General features: G+C 40.0%; 1 protein-coding gene and 1 long non-coding RNA gene across 2 annotated transcripts in view; both read right to left on the bottom strand.

Annotated features, from left to right (window-relative positions):
- Positions 1-3,018: 3,018 nt before the first annotated feature.
- LOC117520795 lies at positions 3,019-5,460 on the bottom strand. Its single transcript, XR_004563765.1, has 3 exons — positions 5,325-5,460; positions 4,870-4,927; positions 3,019-3,342 (listed from the first exon to the last, which is right to left on the bottom strand). It is a non-coding gene; the product is annotated as an uncharacterized LOC117520795 (long non-coding RNA).
- Positions 5,461-8,683: 3,223 nt separating this feature from the next.
- The window catches only part of impg2b (interphotoreceptor matrix proteoglycan 2b), a 69,727-nt gene continuing 56,595 nt past the window's right edge, over positions 8,684-21,815 (bottom strand). The window contains 8 exon segments of the mRNA XM_034180224.1: positions 8,684-8,726; positions 9,758-9,912; positions 9,914-9,947; positions 10,072-10,108; positions 10,111-10,281; positions 15,560-15,779; positions 15,868-17,370; positions 21,474-21,638. Of these exon segments, the coding sequence (XP_034036115.1) occupies positions 8,684-8,726; positions 9,758-9,912; positions 9,914-9,947; positions 10,072-10,108; positions 10,111-10,281; positions 15,560-15,779; positions 15,868-17,370; positions 21,474-21,638 (2,328 nt within the window).

Raw genomic sequence — 21,815 nt, 5'->3', positions numbered from 1 at the left:
GCTTCTCCCAGTGACCTACGTCAGGACTGCTTCTCCCATGGACATACGTCAGGACTGCTTCTCCCGTGGACGTACGTCAGGCCTGCTTCTCCCATGGACCTACTTCAGGCCTTCTTCTCCCAGAGACCTACATCAGGACTGCTTCTCCATGGACCTACGTCAGGACTGCTTCTCCCATGGACCTACGTCAGGACGACTCTCCCATGGACGTACATCAGGACTCTTCTCCCATTGACCTATGTCAGGACTTCTCTCATGGACCTACATCAGGACTTCTTCTCCAGTGGACCTACCACAGGACGTTCTCAAGTGGACCTACCTCAGGACTTCTTCACCCATGGACCTACATCAGGACCTCTTCTCAAGTGGGCCTCCCTCAGGACATCTTCCATGGACACTCTATCCTGCCAAGAGCAGAGCTCAGAACCGGAACAGCTTCAATATTCTAAACGTACATTTCCAGACGCACAACCCCCTTTCACAGGTGATACTGTGACAACAATATGACTGATGCCACACTTACCAACCTAGCCACCACAGACCTGAGTATGACACAGGCAGCACGGCGTTTACTGCTACAACCAAAGACGTGAAGCTTGCAGAAGAGATGGTGAACCGATTTAATTAATCTCTCAGTGAGGGGAGCCAAAAGAGTCAGTGCTGTACAATGACCAAGATTTACCATCATCACACACTGAAACGATCCCAAACAAACAGAACTTAAAAAGAACAGAAGATGCATAAGATATTATAAAAAATATTTTATTAAATACAAATGTGAAAAATGCGATTGTGCCACTTTGCACTCACACAGTTTTTCTGTGTTTGTTGTCTCTGCACTATTATGGAAATATGTGAAAAACAACACAATACAAAACACATTAACAACAACAAAAACCAGACGAGACAGCGCAGACATGCAAACAAAGAAACAAATCTATTTTAAAAAATGGCTCCTTTACTTCTAAAAAAAACTGCCGACGCAACATCGCGAATCTCTGTGAGAGTCTGAAAGCAGCTAAAAGTAATTATTCAAAAACAACACATAGGCCTAAAACACACAACAGTCTGGCGAGCAAACTCCGTTTATCAAGTAAAACAAGGACAATTTGTTAAAAATGAACAAAATGTTCAGTGGAGTATTTGCTGGATTTTTTTGAATATGTGGTTATTATTATAATTTTTTTTAACATGTTATATTCAGTGGCTTCACAGTTTTGAAACATTTCAAGGTGTGTGAGTGAACTATAAAATATATTTAAAATATTTAGCATGAATTTTCAAGTGTTCATACTTTTACTGCTAGAAATAAACTACTTACTACTTACTACTATTTATTCCAAATATAAAACAGTGATTTCTTCTTTCTTGGAAATACAACTGGGGAAAAAGATGGAGTAGTCCTGTAATCAGGGTCCTCTTATATGTGGAACGATATGGTAATATTTGACAAAACTGATGTGTTATTTCTTGAACATGTGATGTTGAAGTTGTGGAAGTGGGCAAGATTTATTGCAGAATCGATTAAGTGGGCGGGACTTATTGCAGCACAGATATGTGATTGCACAGACATCCCATAAATGTAAATCTGTGTGTGATTGGCTGAGGTTGAAAATTTTCCTTTATTGCTCACATATATTGTCACACCCAGTTTTGCAAACCTTGACTTAAAAAAAAAATGCCTGCACCTGCACTACCACGGACTAAATGTTCATGTTTTTATGAGACACCTAAAGGTTTTCGTAAAGTCTACAGTTTGGAGAAAAAGCATAATGTTCATCAAACAAATTAAATGCCATAAATGATTACACTTTTACATTTGTTTTAGCAACAACTAATGGTAAACGTTTTGGTAAAATTTGCAATTTGCATCATGTCATCACAGTTGCTTAAAATTTTGAAGAAGTAACAGTAACTGTTATTGCAATATCCAAATTTTTTCTTCCGAAACTGACTTCAATAATCTCTCATTGGGAGGTTTGTACATTGGCATTCTTCAACAAAAGTAGAACTTTAAAACTGTAACAAAAATACTGACAGGTTACATGCTTTCTCGATATGAGTTAACACGTTAGCAACGATTGAAAAATGTAAACATTCATTCGAGTTGCAGGTTTGGGTGCTCACATTTGTCAAGCAAAACATAAGTAAAATAAAATAAACAATAATAATAATAAATTCTTGTTATGATTGACCATTTTTAAAGGTGTAGTCCCTCTCAATTTTTTAACCATCATGAAAGTGGTTTCCTTCTGCATCACTAGAATTTTGTTTCTCTTTATTCACATAAAATATTTACAATCTTATGTCAGTATTATGATCAAAATTCACCTTGTCTGGGAGAAATTTAAAGTCTGGTAGGTCAAAATACAGAAAAAATGTTATGATGGAGGTGCTGTATTTGACAAATATAGTTTGTCAAATACAGCACCATATTTTACACAAGGGTTTTTCTGGATACCTGCTGGACAAATGACTCAGGTCTGTTGTATATGTTTGTATTACTAACGCGAATTAAAGTTCCATTTTTAATTGGTTTACCTGGTTAGCTTTATTAGATGTATTTTTCCTAGTTGGAAGCTAAAATTCCAATTTGCACCCAATGTAGCATGCACCTGTGCACGTGCGCTTCCTCCTTGATGTTATTTGTAAGATCTCATGGAGCAAACTGTTTTCAATGGAATCATCTCCATATCAATATTTCATTGGCAGTAAAATTAGCTGTAATTTGTTGATATACCACAGAAATGAAGGTACTTTATAATCAACAGATTTCAAAGGGAAGTAAAATTTGTCAGCTTTGTGTAAAATTAAGAGGACTACACCTTTAAGTGGTCCAACGTTTCATGGAAATATTGTTGGTGTAAATTCAAGAGATTCATCACATCGCATCCCAACATAGCTAACAGAGCGGAAAAGGCACTGACGGGGAGGAACGCTGCGTGTTGCATGCATCTCGTAAAACAAGATGTTAGAAGAATCCACAGACTAAAAACAAACAGGAACACTTATCAGGAACACTTTGACAAACCGACCTCAGTGTTTTAGTGATGGTGAAGACCTACTGTTGAAGATGCTAAAGAAACCCTCGAGCTGACGTTAACAATGAAACAACGCCGGGTGGAAACATAAGACAGCGGTAAAGCAGCAGTGAGTGAAGCCTTAACAACGGAAATCCGATGATGAAAAAGTTCATGAAAGTTCTTTACGGAGTCAGTGAGACAGGCAAACCGTCCGGCAGAGTAGCAGAATAAAATCGTCACCTTCACGTCGGGTCCACGAGTCAAACAGAAGCGAGGAAGGCGTGGTCCTCTTTCTCCAGTCGCAAACAAAGGCAGGTTTCTGCAAAGTTCAAGAAAAAGAACATTAACAACTGACCACTGTAAAAAAAAAAAAAAAAAAGTTCCAAAGCCCTCCTTTAGATCTGGTGACTACACCTGGGAAGAACAGAACCTAGAAGATAATGTTTCACGGTAACAACATATATTAAGGTCTTTGTAATAAGAGTTAGTTAATTGGTAATTAGGCCCTAACATGGTCTTATGACATGATTATTAATGTTAATAATAGAATAATAAACACGATTTGACATCATAAACATGGACACAGTAAGAATCCTGCTGAAGAACGTTAAAACCCTCATGACTTATAATTTATTATAAACACATTTATAGAGTTTATCGATGGAGGATCTCGGTCATCTAAGTAAGAGAAATCTAAAGGTTTTGTCAACAGCAGCAAGTTACAAGATATCGTTTTGATATTTTTGAGCTGAACTGAATTAGTATTAATCCACTGTGTATTTATTTATCAGCAGTTATTATGCGCTTATTTAACTGTATCTTTTGTAGCTTTCAGACCTACAATGAAAGCAGCGCCTCATAATCTAAACATGTTAATTTAATGACGTTATTAACAATCCTTACATTGTTTTATTACCATGTAATAATGTTAATGAACACTGAATAAGGACGATGAAACACATTATTACTAGTTGAATTCCACTAATTACAAGGACATTAATATAAAGTGTTGCCTTTTTAAAGATTATTTATGAGCAATATAGAGATAATTCTGCATACTGCATTTTTTTTATTTTATTTTTTATTTGATAGTATGCCCATTACGTGCAGACCCCCATGTGGGGTTTTCAGTGAATATAAAACAGGTTATTTTTCATCACTGATTTGATTCACCTGATGCTTAAAAAAAACTACAGTTAAATATATGAAACTGAGCTAAAACAACTAGATGCAGAGCAGATCTTTGGAAACTAAAGACAAGTCTAATAAGTGGACTTTTGCACACTTATTCTCAATTTTTTTATTTTAAACACAGTTAATACAATCATCAAATTCAACTGATTCTTAACTTGTATTTTATCTCATAATATTAAAACATTACATAAAGAAGGCTTTGAGTAACTTGATAGGCCTGAGCATATTTATATTATTTTGCATGTTAACAGATACCAATGTGGCCCAAAATATGAGCTTAACTGGTTCACTCCTGTGTCTACCAGAACACAAAATTTCAGAGCTGAATATTCTGTTTTTATGACATTACTTCAATACATTTTTCAGGTCCGCTGACTGACTGACAGCCTCCATTAATGCTTCACAAATCCTTAACTGCTGCAACAAACGTGTCTTTTTTTCATCTTTCGTTTTTTGTCAAGATCTTTCTTTTCCTCGTCCGTCCTAATACTCTCTGGCAGTGTTGTGGTTTCACCCACTTCACTCACCAACTAAACAATGTATTTGTCTTTTGTCATAACTGATGGGTAAATAGTTGCAAAAACAGGAGAAGATTAAATACAGTTTTGCAGAATAAATATTGAAAATGAAATGTTGAAATTGAAATTCGTACTTTGAGGTCGCGGCTGGTTGCCCGTTATGTCGCCGAGCTTCCTCTCTGCTCCAGGAATCTGGTTCCATGAAAAAGAAAGAAACCCTGATTAGTTGTCAGTGACATGATGTGGCACCAATGAGAAACGGCCAAACCACAGAAAATAAATAATAAAAACACAACAAACAAGCTAGGCGGAGAAAAGAAGGAAGCTTTTTTTCTGTGTTTCCACATATTTTGGGTTTGTTGGATGCGGTTTGTGGAGCAGCTCCAAACCCTTTTTTTTTTTAAACTCATATTAAATGTTTCCCACAGTTTGTTGTACTTTTCATCAACTACTGTGCACAGGGCATGTGGACGGATCAGTAACCAGTGTTACTGAACCACCAAAGTAACGTAAAGTATTTAGCAGAGGAGCATCACATTTAGGCTCCCAAACCCAATTCAAACTGGTTTTGTATGAAGAAAACACTCACATGTGAGTCTGACCCACAAAGTCTGCAAAGTGTTGATCCCTTGCACACAACTCGATTATCCTCAGACACTCCTGGATCTCCTGCAGAGAGGGGTCAAAGGTCAAGAGAAAGGGAGGAAATGAAAGGAAAACATGATGTAACGGGGGGTCTGGACACGTTCACACACACACACACACACACACACACACACACACACTGAACCCCCTGGTGGGAGGAGTCGGAGGAGCGAGTAGGAGGAGGTAGAATCCTCCTGCGTGCACACTGAACCTCCTGCTCAGACTGAAAACTATTCTGAGCCAAAAATAAAAAATAATAAAAACAGGACAGCAACAGATCAGCTTTGTTTTGTACAGAGGAAAAAAGAAACACCCAGCAAAGGACAAAAGAAAGTGAAACTGAACAAATCAACATTAAACACTAAAATATCTTCATGATATCTTCATTTGACTTTAAAATCAAAAGAAAACACTGCAAACCTTTGTTATAACAAGGACTTAAAAATACTTAAAAAGCATATGGACACTGGGGGAAAAAAAGAGAAAATTCTTCACCAACCTGAAAAAGTGTGCCAACGAGTAACACACAGACAAATTATGCTGTTCCAATTTAACTTGTATAACTATAACTTATATAAACTATATTTACAACAATATGCTCATTTAATTTGGACAAAATTAATTAATTTGGGCATTATCAATTGATGTAATCTTTTCAGGGAAATTTTAATAAGTACTATATAGATAGATAGATACACTCAACAAAAATATAAACGCAACACTTTTGGTTTTGCTCCCATTTTGTATGAGATGAACTCAAAGATCTAAAACTTTTTCCACATACACAATATCACCATTTCCCTCAAATATTGTTCACAAACCAGTCTAAATCTGTGATAGTGAGCACTTCTCCTTTGCTGAGATAATCCATCCCACGTCACAGGTGTGCCATATCAAGATGCTGATTAGACACCATGATTAGTGCACAGGTGTGCCTTAGACTGCCCACAATAAAAGGCCACTCTGAAAGGTGCAGTTTTGTTTTATTGGGGGGATACCAGTCAGTATCTGGTGTGACCACCATTTGCCTCATGCAGTGCAACACATCTCCTTCACATAGAGTTGATCAGGTTGTCAATTGTGGCCTGTGGAATATTGGTCCACTCCTCTTCAATGGCTGTGCGAAGTTGCTGGATATTGGCAGGAATTGGTACACGCTGTCGTATACGCCGGTCCAGAGCATCCCAAACATGCTCAATGGGTGACAGTCCGGTGAGTATGCCGGCCATGCAAGAACTGGGACATTTTCAGCTTCCAAGAATTGTGTACAGATCCTTGCAACATGGGGCCGTGCATTATCCTGCTGCAACATGAGTGATGTTCTTGGATGTGGCACAACAATGGGCCTCAGGATCTCATCACGGTATCTCTGTGCATTCAAAATGCCATCAATAAAATGCAACTGTGTTCTTCGTCCATAACAGACGCCTGCCCATACCATAACCCCACCGCCACCATGGGCCACTCGATCCACAACATTGATATCAGAAAACCGCTCACCCACACGACGCCACACACGCTGTCTGCCATCTGCCCTGAACAGTGTGAACCGGGATTCATCCGTGAAGAGAACATCTCTCCAACGTGCCAAACACCAGCGAATGTGAGCATTTGCCCACTCAAGTCGGTTACGACGACGAACTGGAGTCAGGTCGAGACCCCGATGAGGACGACGAGCATGCAGATGAGCTTCCCTGAGACGGTTTCTGACAGTTTGTGCAGAAATTCTTTGGTTATGCAAACCGATTGTTTCAGCAGCTGTCCGAGTGGCTGGTCTCAGATGATCTTGGCGGTGAACATGCTGGATGTGGAGGTCCTGGGCTGGTGTGGTTACACGTGGTCTGCAGTTGTGAGGCTGGTTGGATGTACTGCCAAATTCTCTGAACGCCTTGGAGATGGCTTATGGTAGAGAAATGAACATTCAATACACGAGCAACAGCTCTGGTTGACATTCCTGCTGTCAGCATGCCAATTGCAACGCTCCCTCAAATCTTGCGACATCTGTGGCATTGTGCTGTGTGATAAAACTGCACCTTTCAGAGTGGCCCTTTTATTGTGGCCAGTCTAAGGCACACCTGTGCACTAATCATGGTGTCTAATCAGCATCTTGATATGGCACACCTGTGAGGTTGGATGGATTATTATTATTATTATTCCCCGGACGCCTAATGGTGACTTCTGGTCCTACTGGCAATTAGGATGGGTTAAATGCAGTATACATATTTCATTGTGCAGGGAACATGTTCTTCTGTGCATATGACAATAAAATTCCTTTGAATCCTTGAATCCTTGAATTATCTCAGCAAAGGAGAAGTGCTCACTATCACAGATTTAGACTGGTTTGTGAACAATATTTGAGGGAAATGGTGATATTGTGTATGTGGAAAAAGTTTTAGATCTTTGAGTTCATCTCATACAAAATGGGAGCAAAACCAAAAGTGTTGCGTTTATATTTTTGTTGAGTGTAGATAGATAGTTAGATAGATAGCTTCTTAATTTAATTAATTGATTTTAGTAATTAATTTGAGTTACATCAACTTAGATGAGCATAACATTGAGAATAATTTATACATGTTGCACTAAGACACGAAGAAGTGGACGAGTACTGATCCAGTAATCTGTTGGGTTGTAACTTGTGATCAATCTGATCGATCATGTTATCCCCAGGCACCGATATCGATCACTGTTTAAATTTATTTATTAAGGTGAAATGTCTGACAAAGACTGACCGCTAAAATTAGGGGTTCAAACGGGTGTCAATTTCTTTCTTAAAAAAACAAATAAACAAACAAAAACTTTATTATTATGTAGTAGTAGTAGTAGTAGTCATAGTAGTTTGTTTTGGTTTCCTGAGACAGACACAGGTGGTGTAGATGATTAAAATATAAAAATAATCAAAAAAGGAAATATTGAAATTGGCATATTGAGCTATTTTGATCAGTATTTTAATTTAGATTTTTAAAGCGATATATGTGACTAACTTTAAATATTTAAGTTCAAACAATTATTTCTGAGTACATAAACTTAAATTTAAAAAACGAATCTGACTTGGTCAATGCCGGTGACCTTCAATCTCACAAAAACATTGCTGCCCACGGCAACTAGAAATATGCCAGAAAGTGAACGTGAGGGAAGAACCTCTCTGGAGAGCGGCGAGTGTCTGACAGAGGCGCCGTATCTCATCGCCGCTCAGATTGACAGAGCTGCCGAGGGTGGCGTCACAGCGGCGGCCATATGTGGGAGGTCGTCATCATAGCGCCGGTAGTACTGGGCAGAGACCGGGTCAGTTGTCGAACATGTGGCTTAACTTGGGGCACGCTCCAGTTTGGCCATGCTGTCACCACGTCTGGATGAAAACATAGAATGCATACAAAAGTTAGTTTTTTTAGCCGCATCAGCATGTTAGCATGATAATGCTAACAGCAATCTCTAAAGTGGTGTAACATGTTATCCTATGTAAGTACTGCAATACTTTACTATAATGTATTAATGCTAACACATGGAGCAATGGTCATCATCATCTTGTCGACTAATTTTAGCATTATGAGTGTGCTATCATGTTAGCATGAAAATGCTAATAATGTCAGAGTTGGCATAAATGTATTATCTCCCGCAAGTACTGCAATACCTTTACTATGACGTGTTAATGCTAGCATCTGGAGCAATGTGGATACCATTGTGTTGTCTACCAAAATTCGTCGTTAAATGCGTTTTACCATTTTAGCATCAGCATGTAACCTTTAGCGGCTCTTGTTAAATATAACCTACTGAAATCCTATAATCCATTTGTTACTAAAATGTTAGTATATGTTGGTGTACCATGATAGGTCATGGTACACGTCTCAACTACCTTCTGTAGTTTAATCGTAACACTTAAATGTATCTTCATACTTATTAAAGGATGCTAATGTCCACATGTTACTATGAAAACGCTGATAACATACTGATAATAACCTGCATACAGGCGGGTCATGTAAACATGATAACCATATGTATGATGTATGCAAGTATGTTTGCTATCATGCTAATCTTAGCATACACATCTCTGATAGTTTTGGTATGTTTGTGGTACCAAAATAAGTGTAGATGTGCTAACATGCTCACATTAGCATATTAGCATGAACATAGCTGACATAACTATTATTAATAATAGCATGCTATGACTATTGTGTCGTTATTAGCACATTTGAGTTAGCATTACAGCCCCATGCCTGTTCATGTATAAATGCATTATTATGTTGTTATTAAAAAATACAGTAAGAATGTGTTATCGTCATTTAACAATTATTATTTTTCAAACCTGTTGTGCACTACTACTTAAGTGTGAAAAGAAATTCTAAGTTATCTTGTTCACAGTCAATGGCAGCCGGGTTTCACCGTAGCGGGTCCTCGCTGTCCTCTTCATCGTACTGGTCTCTCAGAGTCCTAGTCAGGAAGAGGATGATGCCAGCCAGAACCATGAGGAAGCAGACCACTGAGATGATGGCGAGGCCCATCACCAACAGCTCGGACACGTACTCCTCGCAGTGCTCCACCGCGGTACCACCAGTTCTCTCCGACCCGACACCTACAGAGATTACAGGTTTGATTCCCCACTCAGCTTTAATTTGAAGTTATTTAGTTTCACGTCCAGGTGTGTGTTATTCCCTGATGGTTGGAGATGTTTTCTAAGTATGTAAAACTCCTTTCACCTGCAGATGGCGCCCTTTCCGGGGATGACGTCACATTGCCATCGTTGAGGCAGAAGTTGTGTTGCACTTCGCAGATGCTCTGACACGGCAGGCCATCCACGCTCAGGTAACCGGCATCGCACACGCACTCGGCCTCGCCGGACCACTGGTTCACCATGCACTGCGAAAAGTCGTTACACGCCTGGAACTTACACGGATCCGCCCGGTCACCTGTACACAAACAAACAATAAACCTGAACTTTGACATTTATTCTTAAAAAACTTTGGATAAGTGCTGCTCTCCGAGTATTTGTATGTTTGTACTGTGTTATGGTTCTCGAAATTTCTAGACATATACTCATTTACGAAGTGTTGGTCCTGTTATCCGGCCACAGAAAGTGGTTTTGTCTCACTGCCAGTAATAATCACAGCATGATCTTAATAACAGTTTGTATTGTGCAGTGCATGATAATAAAATAATGAAAGCACATAAATTATGACCCATGTAAAGATTTAATTGAACACAATACAAAATGTTTCACTTTCAAACATTTTTCCTTCACTCGCTTCACATTAAAGCTGTACTGCCTCTGGGCTGTTTAAGATTTAAGTCTTAAAAAGTTTTTTCTTAGACACCATTATAATTTATTCCTTAGCCTTTAAATAAGGGATTCATAATATGATTTTGCCAATATGACCAAAATTCTCACTGTCTGGAAACAATTTAGAATTTTGACCCTGAAGGGGACAAAGTCAAGTGATCAGACGCCATGACCTACGTTTGGTAGCAACGTCACAGATCATGTGGGGGCTCCCCCAAGCTGCGCGAGGTTTTCCAGGGAAGGACACGATGACTGCTGATCGGAGTAAAGACCCGGCAGCGAGCATGATGTCAGCTAGTTGCTCGCTCGAACAAACCCAGACAGCAGAAAATGCTCTGAAATGGCTTATTTCTGTATAACTCTAATATGTTTCTCATATATTTTGTAAAACGTTAGTGACAAATAAACACTATAAACAGTAAACAACACATATAAACAAAGACATCTTACGGACTTTAGCATGCATGCCCTGGGAATGTGCATCAAGCAGGTGGGCCAGGTCACAGGTCATCTAAAAATCTCATGCATGCGCACACGCCCTTCCTCTTGTAGTCCAACTGCACAACGGGAATGAAAGAAAAGACTATATTCGCCATGGAATTCCCCCCAAGATAAATATGTTGTCTTCATTAAAATGAGCTGTAATTTTGCAACATTTTATAAAAATAAACCGACATTATAACTCTTGGATTTCGGTAGAAACTAAATTAATTGAACTGTTTAGTGAAGGTTTGTAATTCTTTGTGTTTTCTCCGTTTCTATGCTTTGACTTCAAGCGTATGAAGAACATACATACATATGCAAAATTTCTGTTACACATTCAGTTTGAAATTAAGAACAAAATAAAAATAAACAGGCTACTGTTGTTAAGGTCTTAAAAATGAGGAAAGTGTTCTTTTTTAAAACCAACTTTTAAGAAGGGCATGGGTGTTTATTTGTTTGTTTACTTGTTTAAACACTCACGTTCATTTCTTCATCTGACTAAATCTAAAATTCAGGAATTCTAGATATTTTAGATATCATTTTAGATATTTTAGATATTTAAAATTTAAAATTCCTGTAAAGAAAAAAAAAATCTATGACAAAATTTTGCATGAGATTTCCCACAAAATTTCTTTAAAATAAGGTATCTAGCACAGGAGAGATCACATGACCTGTGGTGGGTTGGTGGAAGTGATGAAAGGTTTTTAAAAAGCGAGTTGTTGCGTACAGTGATGTTCCTGTTTTCACCTGTCAGGATCCATGTGCTTGTTCACTGGAAACAAGTGGCATAAAACCAGAGCGACTGCGAGTGGCGTAAACTGATTACGGCGGCCAGAGTGAGTCAGTGCTCCAGATTAGGGTTATCAACCGCAGACGGGACCTGCTCTGATTGGCTCAGACAGATTAATGAAGTGCAGCTCAGCACAGGTGGGAACACTGGAGCGAATAAATAAATGAAGAGATTGATAAAAAGAATCTTCACGCTCAAACTCCATACCATAATTATACATCCAACAGATGTGGGTCATGGTGACAGTAACCGCTAAAGTGGTGTTCACGGCCATCACGGAGAGTTTGTGAGACAAGTGAGGACGTCTCGCACATCCAGCAGGAGACAAGTACAGAGAATCACGTAGATCCAGAAACACCTATAAAATGAACACATTAAATAAATAAATTACTTTTTCATTTAAAATCAGCTCTGCAACTTTGTCTTCACACTGATGTTTACGTCCTTGGGTCCTTTTCAAGTGGAAGATGCTTGGACAGACCTTGAGTCATGAGGTCGCTGGACAGAGGTGTGTGATGCTGATATCTGCAGGACAGTGAAGGTCCAAGTCTTTATGGTCCTGGTGCTTCCTGTTCTGGCAGTAACCTGAGGCAATGCCTGGTTATCTTTCATACCAGGGCTCTTCAGAGGATCCTTGGCTATCGCTGGAATTACTTGTGCCAAACAAACGGTTACGTTGAGCGTCTGACAAGAGGTGTACTACTTGCATCATTGAGGAACGTGAGCTTCAACATCACGTCCATGTGGAGTGTGTCTCCATGCATCATACAGCACACAGAAGCCTCAGAGCCAAGGACAGAATGTCAAGGAGCACCCGACGGACAGAGCGTGACCATTATGAAGGTCTCAGCATTGCATCAGTGATTTTTTTTAAATGATACATCTCTGATGGTTTCTTCAGAACACGATGTCTAACACACACTGGGATGTTCTGTAGCCCAGTGACAAATCTGGTGGATTAGTCTCTCTGGCTCAAGGTGGATTTTGACAGCCATGTAAGCACTGCTTCAGACTCTGGTGGGGAAAAGGGAGCGGTGTTGTAAAGTGAAGGTCTCAATTCATTTATTCAGAATCTCACCTATGATCGTGGACTTTGGGGAGGAGCCAAAAGAATAAGGTCAAGGATACAAATGGCTGAAATGAGTTTCCTTCACATGGACTCTGGGTTCATCTTTCAGGAGAGGATAAAGAGATCTGACATCTGGAAAGAGGTCAGAGTAGAATCTCTGCTTGTTTATGCTGAAATCAGTCAGTTGGGGTAGTTCAGGTATTTTTTCAAGGTTGGACTGAAAACCACTTTGTAGAAGATCTCCAGATTAGCATAGACCTAGAACACGCTGGATGGACTGTATATATCTCATCTGGCTGAGCAACTGATCCCAAATTTATACAGAATCTTATCTCAGGGGGCCAAAAAAGCGTGTCCGGTCTCAGAAGGACGTGCGTATTAATGACGGCCATGAAGTTGATTTATCAGCATGAGTTTGAAGTTTGCCGAGGTGCTAATCACGTTCCACTCAGACAGATTATCTCAGGTATTAGACCAGAGGCCTGACAGGAGCCTTGCACTTAGAAACAGCAGACAACAAGTCTAAAATGTGATCAAGATTCTCTTATATGCAAAGAAGACGGAACAAACCACAGTACCTTCTTCTACAGTCTCCTTAAAAAAAGAAAAGAAGACATTCCTGGATGGAAAGGTCAATATTTTTCATGACGTACTGAATAATCTCTATATACAGTAGTGTTCAGAATAATAGTAGTGCTATGTGACTAAAAACATTAATCCAGGTTTTGAGTATATTTCTTATTCTTACATGGGAAACAAGGTACCAGTAGATTCAGTAGATTCTCCACTGTGAACTGTGGCTTGAATTCAGAGTTTGGGGGTCGTCTCACAAACTGTCTGCGGTCCTTAGACACAAAAAGAACAGTTTTACTCTCATCAGTCCACAAAATATTCCTCCATTTCTCTTTAGGCCAGTTGATGTGTTCTTTGGCAAATTGTAACCTCTTCTGCACATGTCTTTTATTTAATAGAGGGACTTTGCGGGGGATTCTTGCAAATAAATTAGCTTCACACAGGCGTCTTCTAACTGTCACAGCACTTACAGGTAACGCCAGACTGTCTTTGATCATCCTGGAGCTGATCAATGGGTGAGCCTTTGCCATTCTGGTTATTCTTCTATCCATTTTGATGGTTGTTTTCCATTTTCTTCCATGCGTCTCTGTTTTTTTTGTCCATTTTAAAGCATTGGAGATCATTGTAGATGAACAGCCTATAATTTTTGCACCTGCCTATAAGTTTTCCCCTCTCCAATCAACTTTTTAATCAAACTACGCTGTTCTTCTGAACAATGTCTTGAAGATCCCATTTTCCTCAGGGTTTCAAAGAGAAAAGCATGTTCAACAGGTGCTGGCTTCATCTGTAAATAGGGGACACCTGATTCACACCTGTTTGTTCCACAAAATTGACAAACTCACTGACTGAATGCCACACTACTATTATTGTGAACACCCCCTTTTCTACTTTTTTTTACTAATAGCCCAATTTCATGGCCTTAAGAGTGTGCATATCATGAATGCTTGGTCTTGTTGGATTTGTGAGAATCTACTGAATCTACTGGTACCTTGTTTCCCATGTAACAATAAGAAATATACTCAAAACCTGGATTAATCTTTTTAGTCACATAGCACTATTATTCTGAACACTACTGTAGGCTTTGAGGCCCGTTAGTGCCTCTGCTTATCTCCAGATTCCATCATATGAGGCAAATGAGAGCGAACAACTTCCCCTGGACAGAACACCCGTCCATCCCAGGTTACTTCTCCAGACACTTCTGGTATCCATTTACAGTTGGGTAGACAATGACGATAAAGTGTCTTGTCCAAATACACACTGGTAGTGTGACTGGAAATTGAACCCGGGTTTACATATTGGCAGCCAAACTCCTATCCACCGAACTATGTCCTCTCCAGTATATTGAATATAGATTTTTTGGAGTCGCACCAGCGTATTAATCACATGTGTCAAAGAAACGCCTCATCGTACCGGATTATTTTTCTGTATGTTACTTTGGAACAGTGTTTCCCTGAGGGCGAGTTTAACAATGAACAGCGACTCAGTGTAGCACATGTGCACACCACAGCGTGTGCTGTTAATTAACATATTAAAAATAATCAAGATGGATAAATAAACCTGTGACGGATAACATACTGGATGTTATTTGATGCCGATGAATGTGGATTGTTGACCCACACCAGTGGAAACACTACAATAAAAATGCGAGTCCATCTGATTTTTTTAATCTAATTAATTTGGGATTTTTGTGCATTGTTGTAATGTACTTATAGTATTAGAGTTTATCTTTTCATTTTTAGTGTGTTGATTGCCTGGCAAGCCCTATGTAAATAGTTATCATTGTTATCAATAACAAATTCGTGATTTTTCTGTATATAAGTTGCAGGACCTCCCAAACTAGTAACAAAAAAAAAAAAAAAAAAAAAAACTGACTTATACTATGAAAAATATGATAATCCTGGGCAAAAATAAAAATAAGAATAATAACGATAACAGTTATTTCATTATGTTATAACACTTTATTAAAAAGTATGAACTATTTATCTGTCCTACCTGATTCAACATCCAGCGAATACTTGTCGATTGCCAGGTTCATGGTCTGATAAGCCGTGTTGGCAAAGTCCTCCAGGATAAGATAGACAACGTTGGTGACACTCTTTGGGACTGGCTTACCAAACCTCATCCTGCTGTTCACTACGATGCTGCCGTTCCTGAAGTTGAGGATCTCTAGGTTCTGAAAGTTGTTCAGATTGGACTGCAGGTATGGAACCAGCTGCAAAATCAAGGTATGGAGACGAAGTCAGGAAAACATCAAGTGGAAGTGTTTTCATTTACTGAACTCTGATTTGTTCTTTACTCACCAGCTGCAAGAACCTTTGCTCCAGAGCCTTGTACTCAGGTGAGCTCTTGTTGAAGAGGTCCATGGAAAATGCCATGTTAGTCACTTTGAGTCTGAAGAACACTGTCAGAGCCCTTCCAGGTCTGACTGGCATGGCAACGGCCTGCATGTCCGACCCTAGTGCCTCACTGGAGAAGCCACTGCTGTCACCTTCTGTCTCTACGCCACCATACTGGAACACATCAAACGTGACAATACTTGGGCTATAGGCAAAATCCTGGCCAAGTACTTCTGCTGAGGGGGTGCTGTCATTGACATTGGGCGGTGAGGAAGTCGTCTGTAGAAGGATGGAGCTCTCTGTTTCCTCTTCCAGAGTTTCATTCAAGGCATTCACCACATCTCCATCAGACACTGGCATCATGGTTGGAGTGCTTTCCATTTTCCTCAACACCACAGACGGAGTTAAATGAGACACAGTTGAAGAGGGAATACTCGAGGATATATCTTCACGATATTTCTCCTCTTGATGGATAGGTTCCTCGTCTTCTGGGCCTGAATGTGACACAAGAGTCAAGGGAGAGTCCTTCCCAGGTGAGAAGCCAGTGATTCTTCCGTCTAAACCAATGTGTGAGACAATGAATGGGGCAGCCGTTGTCGGTGCGATGACCATGACTTCATCCACAGTCAGATCCTCATCTGGGACTTCGTCATCCGGTAATGAGGTTGTGGTTGCATCAGGGATGTCAATATGTTGCTCCTCAAAAATCTCTACGTCACCATGGAGAACGCTTTCTGGTGACAGCAACTTGGGTTTTTCAGTAAATGTTTGGATTTCTGGTGGTTCTTTGGTTTGTAAATCAATGTCCGACCCCATAATGGTGACTGATTGCACTTGGATAATGGTACGAGGCTCTTGAGAAGTGTTGGTATCAGAGACTTTGTGTACTTCAGGTTCACTGATGTTTTTTATCTCAGTCTCAGGTTCTTTTGCTGTAGGACTAAGTGTAACCACAGAAACACTGACCCCTGCCTCAGTAGTGTTTTCCATTTGGGGTAGTTTATCTGTGATTTCTCGAGACTCCGTTGCTGCTTCGGTAAGTTTCGCAAAAACTGGGGTTTTGTTCGTCCAAGCTCCAGTTTGAGGAGAATTTGTGATTAACGTAGTTACAGTGTGGGATGCCACTGAGTACACGTCGTCATAGACGCTGGGGGTTGCCGCTGTTTGCACAGACAGCTCGACCATCACGGTTCCTGCGGAAGAGAAAACAGGTGCCTGAGTCGTGGTCTTCTGCAGTAAATCTGTGCCGACGTTCGGTGTAACTAGGACCCAGTCCAAATAAGGTTCATCAATGATTTCCTCCTCCTTCAAGTCCACAAATGGAGGCTCGGTTGTCATCTCTAAAGATGCAGCATGTGTGGGCTCAACCATGACAGGAATGAAATTGCCGTCTCTGGCTTGCAGCTCTTCCTCATTGCCATCGTCCTCCTCAGTTCTCTCCATTGCAGGTGGTGGTGGCACTTCCAGCTGCAATCACCCTCACCAGGGGTCAGTGTCGGCCGCCTGGTCCAGAGATCATCCGCCTGACCGTCTCCAGCGGAACCAGAACCGTCGTCCAGTGTGACCTCAGGGTCTGGAGAGGGTTGAGGTTTGACTGGGGAGAGGTGAGGCTCCATGCCTCACCGCGCGGCCCCCTCGGGAGTATCGGCTCTAACGTCTGGAGCATTACTGAAGAAAAACCCCTCACCTTCATTGTTTCCAAAATCTGTAAACCAGAAAAACACACGGGAGAGGTTTATGGCCGGGGATTTCCCTCATCATCGTTACACAACACGGAACAACGAAGTGTGAAGTCAACTCAAAGTCAGCAAAAAAAATCAATGTTTAGATTCTCACGTCTCAGGTGACCAAACCTTTAATTTGGTCTGTGAGAGACAACCGCTGGAATTATTACCATACACGTTTCCAAAAGTCATCATCTTAATCGTTTCCATTTTTTTTTTATTCTTCGCTGTTCATCTGAGGTCACTCATAAAATCACTTTAAAAAAATAATGTGCAGCTTGATGTCACAAACTGAAGGACTTCTTCTGCTGATTAACATTCATATGTGACACAGCGATGTTCAGATAATCAGATTATTGATTTTGAATTTATTTAATGAGTGAAGATTCTTTACTTTTTCGTTTTGTATGAAACCTTATGTCCATAAAGAATAACACTAAATACTGCACTGTAAAATAAACTCTGCTGGACTAAAACTAGTCCCACTGCAGACAAATAAAATAAACTCTATCATAGTGTTAGTTGTTCTCTCTAATAAGCAGTCACTTTACTACAAAAAGAGTTTATGTCACTCTGTCAGAGTTTATTTAACTCTGTTTGCTGTGGGATCAAATGTAGCCTCTACAGAGTCTATTTTACTATGCAGGATGATTTATTCATTCATTCATTCATTCATTTTCTGCTGCCTATCCGGGTGCAGGTCTCAGCGGGAGCAGACCAAGCAGCTCATTCCTCCTTTCCCTATCCTCAGCCAATCCTCTAACTCTTCCAGAGGTGTTCCAAACTAGCAGGGAAATATAATCCCACCAGCGTGTCCTGCACAGTAAATTTGCAGAGTAAAATATACTCTGCTAGGACTACATTAGTCCCAGTCCTAAACAGAGTGAAATGCACTCTACTATAAGTGAAATCAGCTCTACCATTTTGTCAAATCAAGCGTTTCAACTCTAATAAGAGTCATTCACAGCATGACAGAGTTGATTTTACACTGTAAAAGAGCTGATTTAGCACTGTGATAGAGTATATTTAACTCTACTTGGACGGGGACCAAATGTAGTCCCTGGCAGAGTATATTTTACTCTGCAACATGTTACTGTGTGGGTCTTCCCCAGGGCTTCTTCCAAGTTGGAACGTGTCTGGAAGACCTCCCTAGGGTGACGTACGAGGAGCATCCTCACCAGGTGTCCAAACTACCTCAACTGGCTCCTTTCAATGCGAAGAAGCAGCGGTTCTAACTCAGAGTCCCCCGCCATGATAGTTGAGCTTCTCACCCTGTCCAGGAGTTGTAAACCCAGGTACCAGATGGAGGAGTCTTATTTCTGCCGCTTATATCCTCGACCTTATTCTTCTGGTCATTACCCAGGTGTCATGTTGCAAGTAGTCATTTGAAAAACTACACAAGTGCAGTTTTTAGAAGAATAAATTTTAAATGACCGCAAATATGACAAAAATTATTTGAAATGCTTTTTTAAACTCTCAATTTTACAGATAATAATTTTTTATATTTAATGTTCTTTTTAAAAGAACAACACATTTTACACTGTTTAACTGTCTAGTTTCTGACTAATGATCCAACGTTTAGTCACAAAGTTAATTTTTTTTTTTAAATTATGATGTATTACTTGTTATCTAAATCAATAATAGAAAATCCACATAAAAGTGTATAAACAACGGAAAGTCAGGTAAAAACGGCCAGACTGACTTCAGCTTCTTATTAAAATGGAATTATTTTTCATTTCATTTTATTTTACAGACATTTAAAACAGGTTTTGTTCTGGTTTGTTAACCAAATTTGGAATCTTTCTGAAGATTTCAACCACAGAACAACACATGTTGGTTTGTCTTTGGAACTAGAACGCAGTTGATCTTAAACTAAATCATACGGACAATGGGCCTCGTATCAACTTTGCGCACTTGTGGCGTAAATTTACGGTGTAAATTTGAAGTATACCAAAGTTGTCGTGACATGTATCAAGCAGTGCGCACCTGCCCATTTCCAGCGTATGCCTGACGTGACCTTGATAAATGCGGCGGGTGAAAACAATCGTCATTATAATAAACACGCCCATAAATATTGAGACTCCGCTTCAGACACACCCTCATTTTACGACATGGAAGCCAGGAAGACGGCAAAGAAAAAGAACTCCACCAATCACGACGCGTGCCAATAGAGCGTCAAAAGCGGCCTTCGTATTAATTGTTTTGTAGTATAATCAAAAAAGTGTTACAGTGGTTCCTCGTTTATCGCTGGAGTTATGTTCTAAAAAATAGCCCGTAATACGCGAAAACCGCAATGTAGTCAGCATTATTTTTTACAATTATTATAGACGTTTTAAAGCTGTAAAAACCCCTCACTACACACTTTATACACTTTCTCAATCAGGCATGAACATTTTCTCACTTTTCTCTCGTGTGTAAACACTCTCAAAGTTCAAACCTTAGTAGAAAAATAAGACCAACCTGTTTTCCGGCCCAAACATTTGTTTGAGAAATAAAAATAGAACATTTTCCTAAAAATAATTATGATGGCTTTTAGACCTAACGAATGTAATTTTAATGATCAATGAACGAGGTTGGACACATAGAAATTATAATAGTGACTCACCAGTATTTCACAGATCGCACCTTTGCGTCCTGACGCCGCGTCTTTTTCCACTCACACCTGGCTGCAGGTGTCTGTTTCCGAGTGACAAACACAGTTATGAGTAGTTGTTGGCGCTCTTTTTTCTTCTGGGCGAGAAGATTCTCATAAACAGACACGCAGAACACAGAACACTGTAAAAAAAAAAGCATGCAAAATTGGACTAACGAACTCCGTGAAACGGCGAGGCCGCGAAAGGTGAACGGCGTTATAGCGAGGGACCACTGTATTCTCTTTTCACATGTCAATAATTCTTGACATGTGGATATTTGCTCGCTCAGTTAATAAGACACGCCTAATCTGTCAGATTTCTTTATTCTTAAGATGTATTTCTTTCTTTATTTTATTGTGACAAACGAATGGAGACGACAAAACCTGATTGCAGCACGGGCAAAGGGAATGACAACACTACAGTTGTAATTATCAGTTTCATTGTCTAAAACGATCACACCACATAAAGTTAAGCTCAGCGCTGCTCTGGCTCCAGGCTCTGGAGAAAAAGGCGAGCAGCGCTTTCTTTGCGGTCAGTGCTGTGGCCACGGATCGTGCTCGATAGACCAGCAATCCCGCAAAAGCAGGATTTGTATTGATTATTATATAGTATAACCAGGAAAGTGTTATTTATGTAACATATGCATTGATTTGTATAATGGCACTGTTTATCATGTTGATCATTTTCATTTTTATGTGGATTCCAGCGCTGGTTCATTTTGGTGTATAATTTACGCCACCTCTCGACCTGGTGTATATTTTCAGCGCAGCGTACGCCAAGGACCACATTGATAAATGCCAAGTAGCGCAGCCGTTTTGGCGTACACCCCATATACGCTCAAATATCACCGTACACACGTTGATACATGAGGCCCATTAAGAGGAGGCGATTATTAATCTGCTTCCACAGTGTTTAAACTACACGTTAGTGGAATAGGCTACAATCCAGTTTCCAAGCTGGCACTTTGGTTCCAGAGGTACCAAACAGAACCAGTTTGAGATCCAGAAGTTTTGTTGTTGGAAAGAAGGAACTCCCGTCATATTAACAGGGACAAGCAAACCAGTAAGAAAAAAGGGAACAATTCATGTCACTCAAATGTTCAGGTTTTCAAGATTTTTGAAAAATGTTGCGAATTGTGACTCACAGCCTTGTTTGCCAGGTTTACTGTCAGACGTCTTTTCGAGGTATCCAGCCACTACAGGAGGGGTGTTGCTCTCTTCAACATGAAGACGTCATTCTTGCTTGATGTCTTGCTCTGCTGACCCTTCCACGTGTCAAAGGGGTCAAACAGGAAGTCTTCTGTTTTCGAGAACTCATCGCTGCCGTCGCCTTCATGGCTGGGAGCATCGGGTGGCTTCTCGGAAGCCAGGACATTGTCCTGAAACCAGAATTTGACCAATTTAAAGGAAAACTGTTGCACTGTTGTTGTATTCATACAAGGAAACTCTACGTCATCCTACGGTCCAATTCAAGCCTTTTTTCAATCCTCCTCATTAATCCAAGTAAAAGCTGATTAAAACTCATTTTGACAATGAAACCCAAACCGCCAGTTTCT

This window comes from Thalassophryne amazonica, chromosome 1 (assembly GCF_902500255.1).
Source record: "Thalassophryne amazonica chromosome 1, fThaAma1.1, whole genome shotgun sequence".
In the NCBI taxonomy this organism is placed as follows: Eukaryota; Metazoa; Chordata; class Actinopteri; order Batrachoidiformes; family Batrachoididae; genus Thalassophryne; species Thalassophryne amazonica.
Note: the sequence above shows the minus strand (reverse complement) of the source record. Positions and strands in the feature narration are given on the sequence as shown.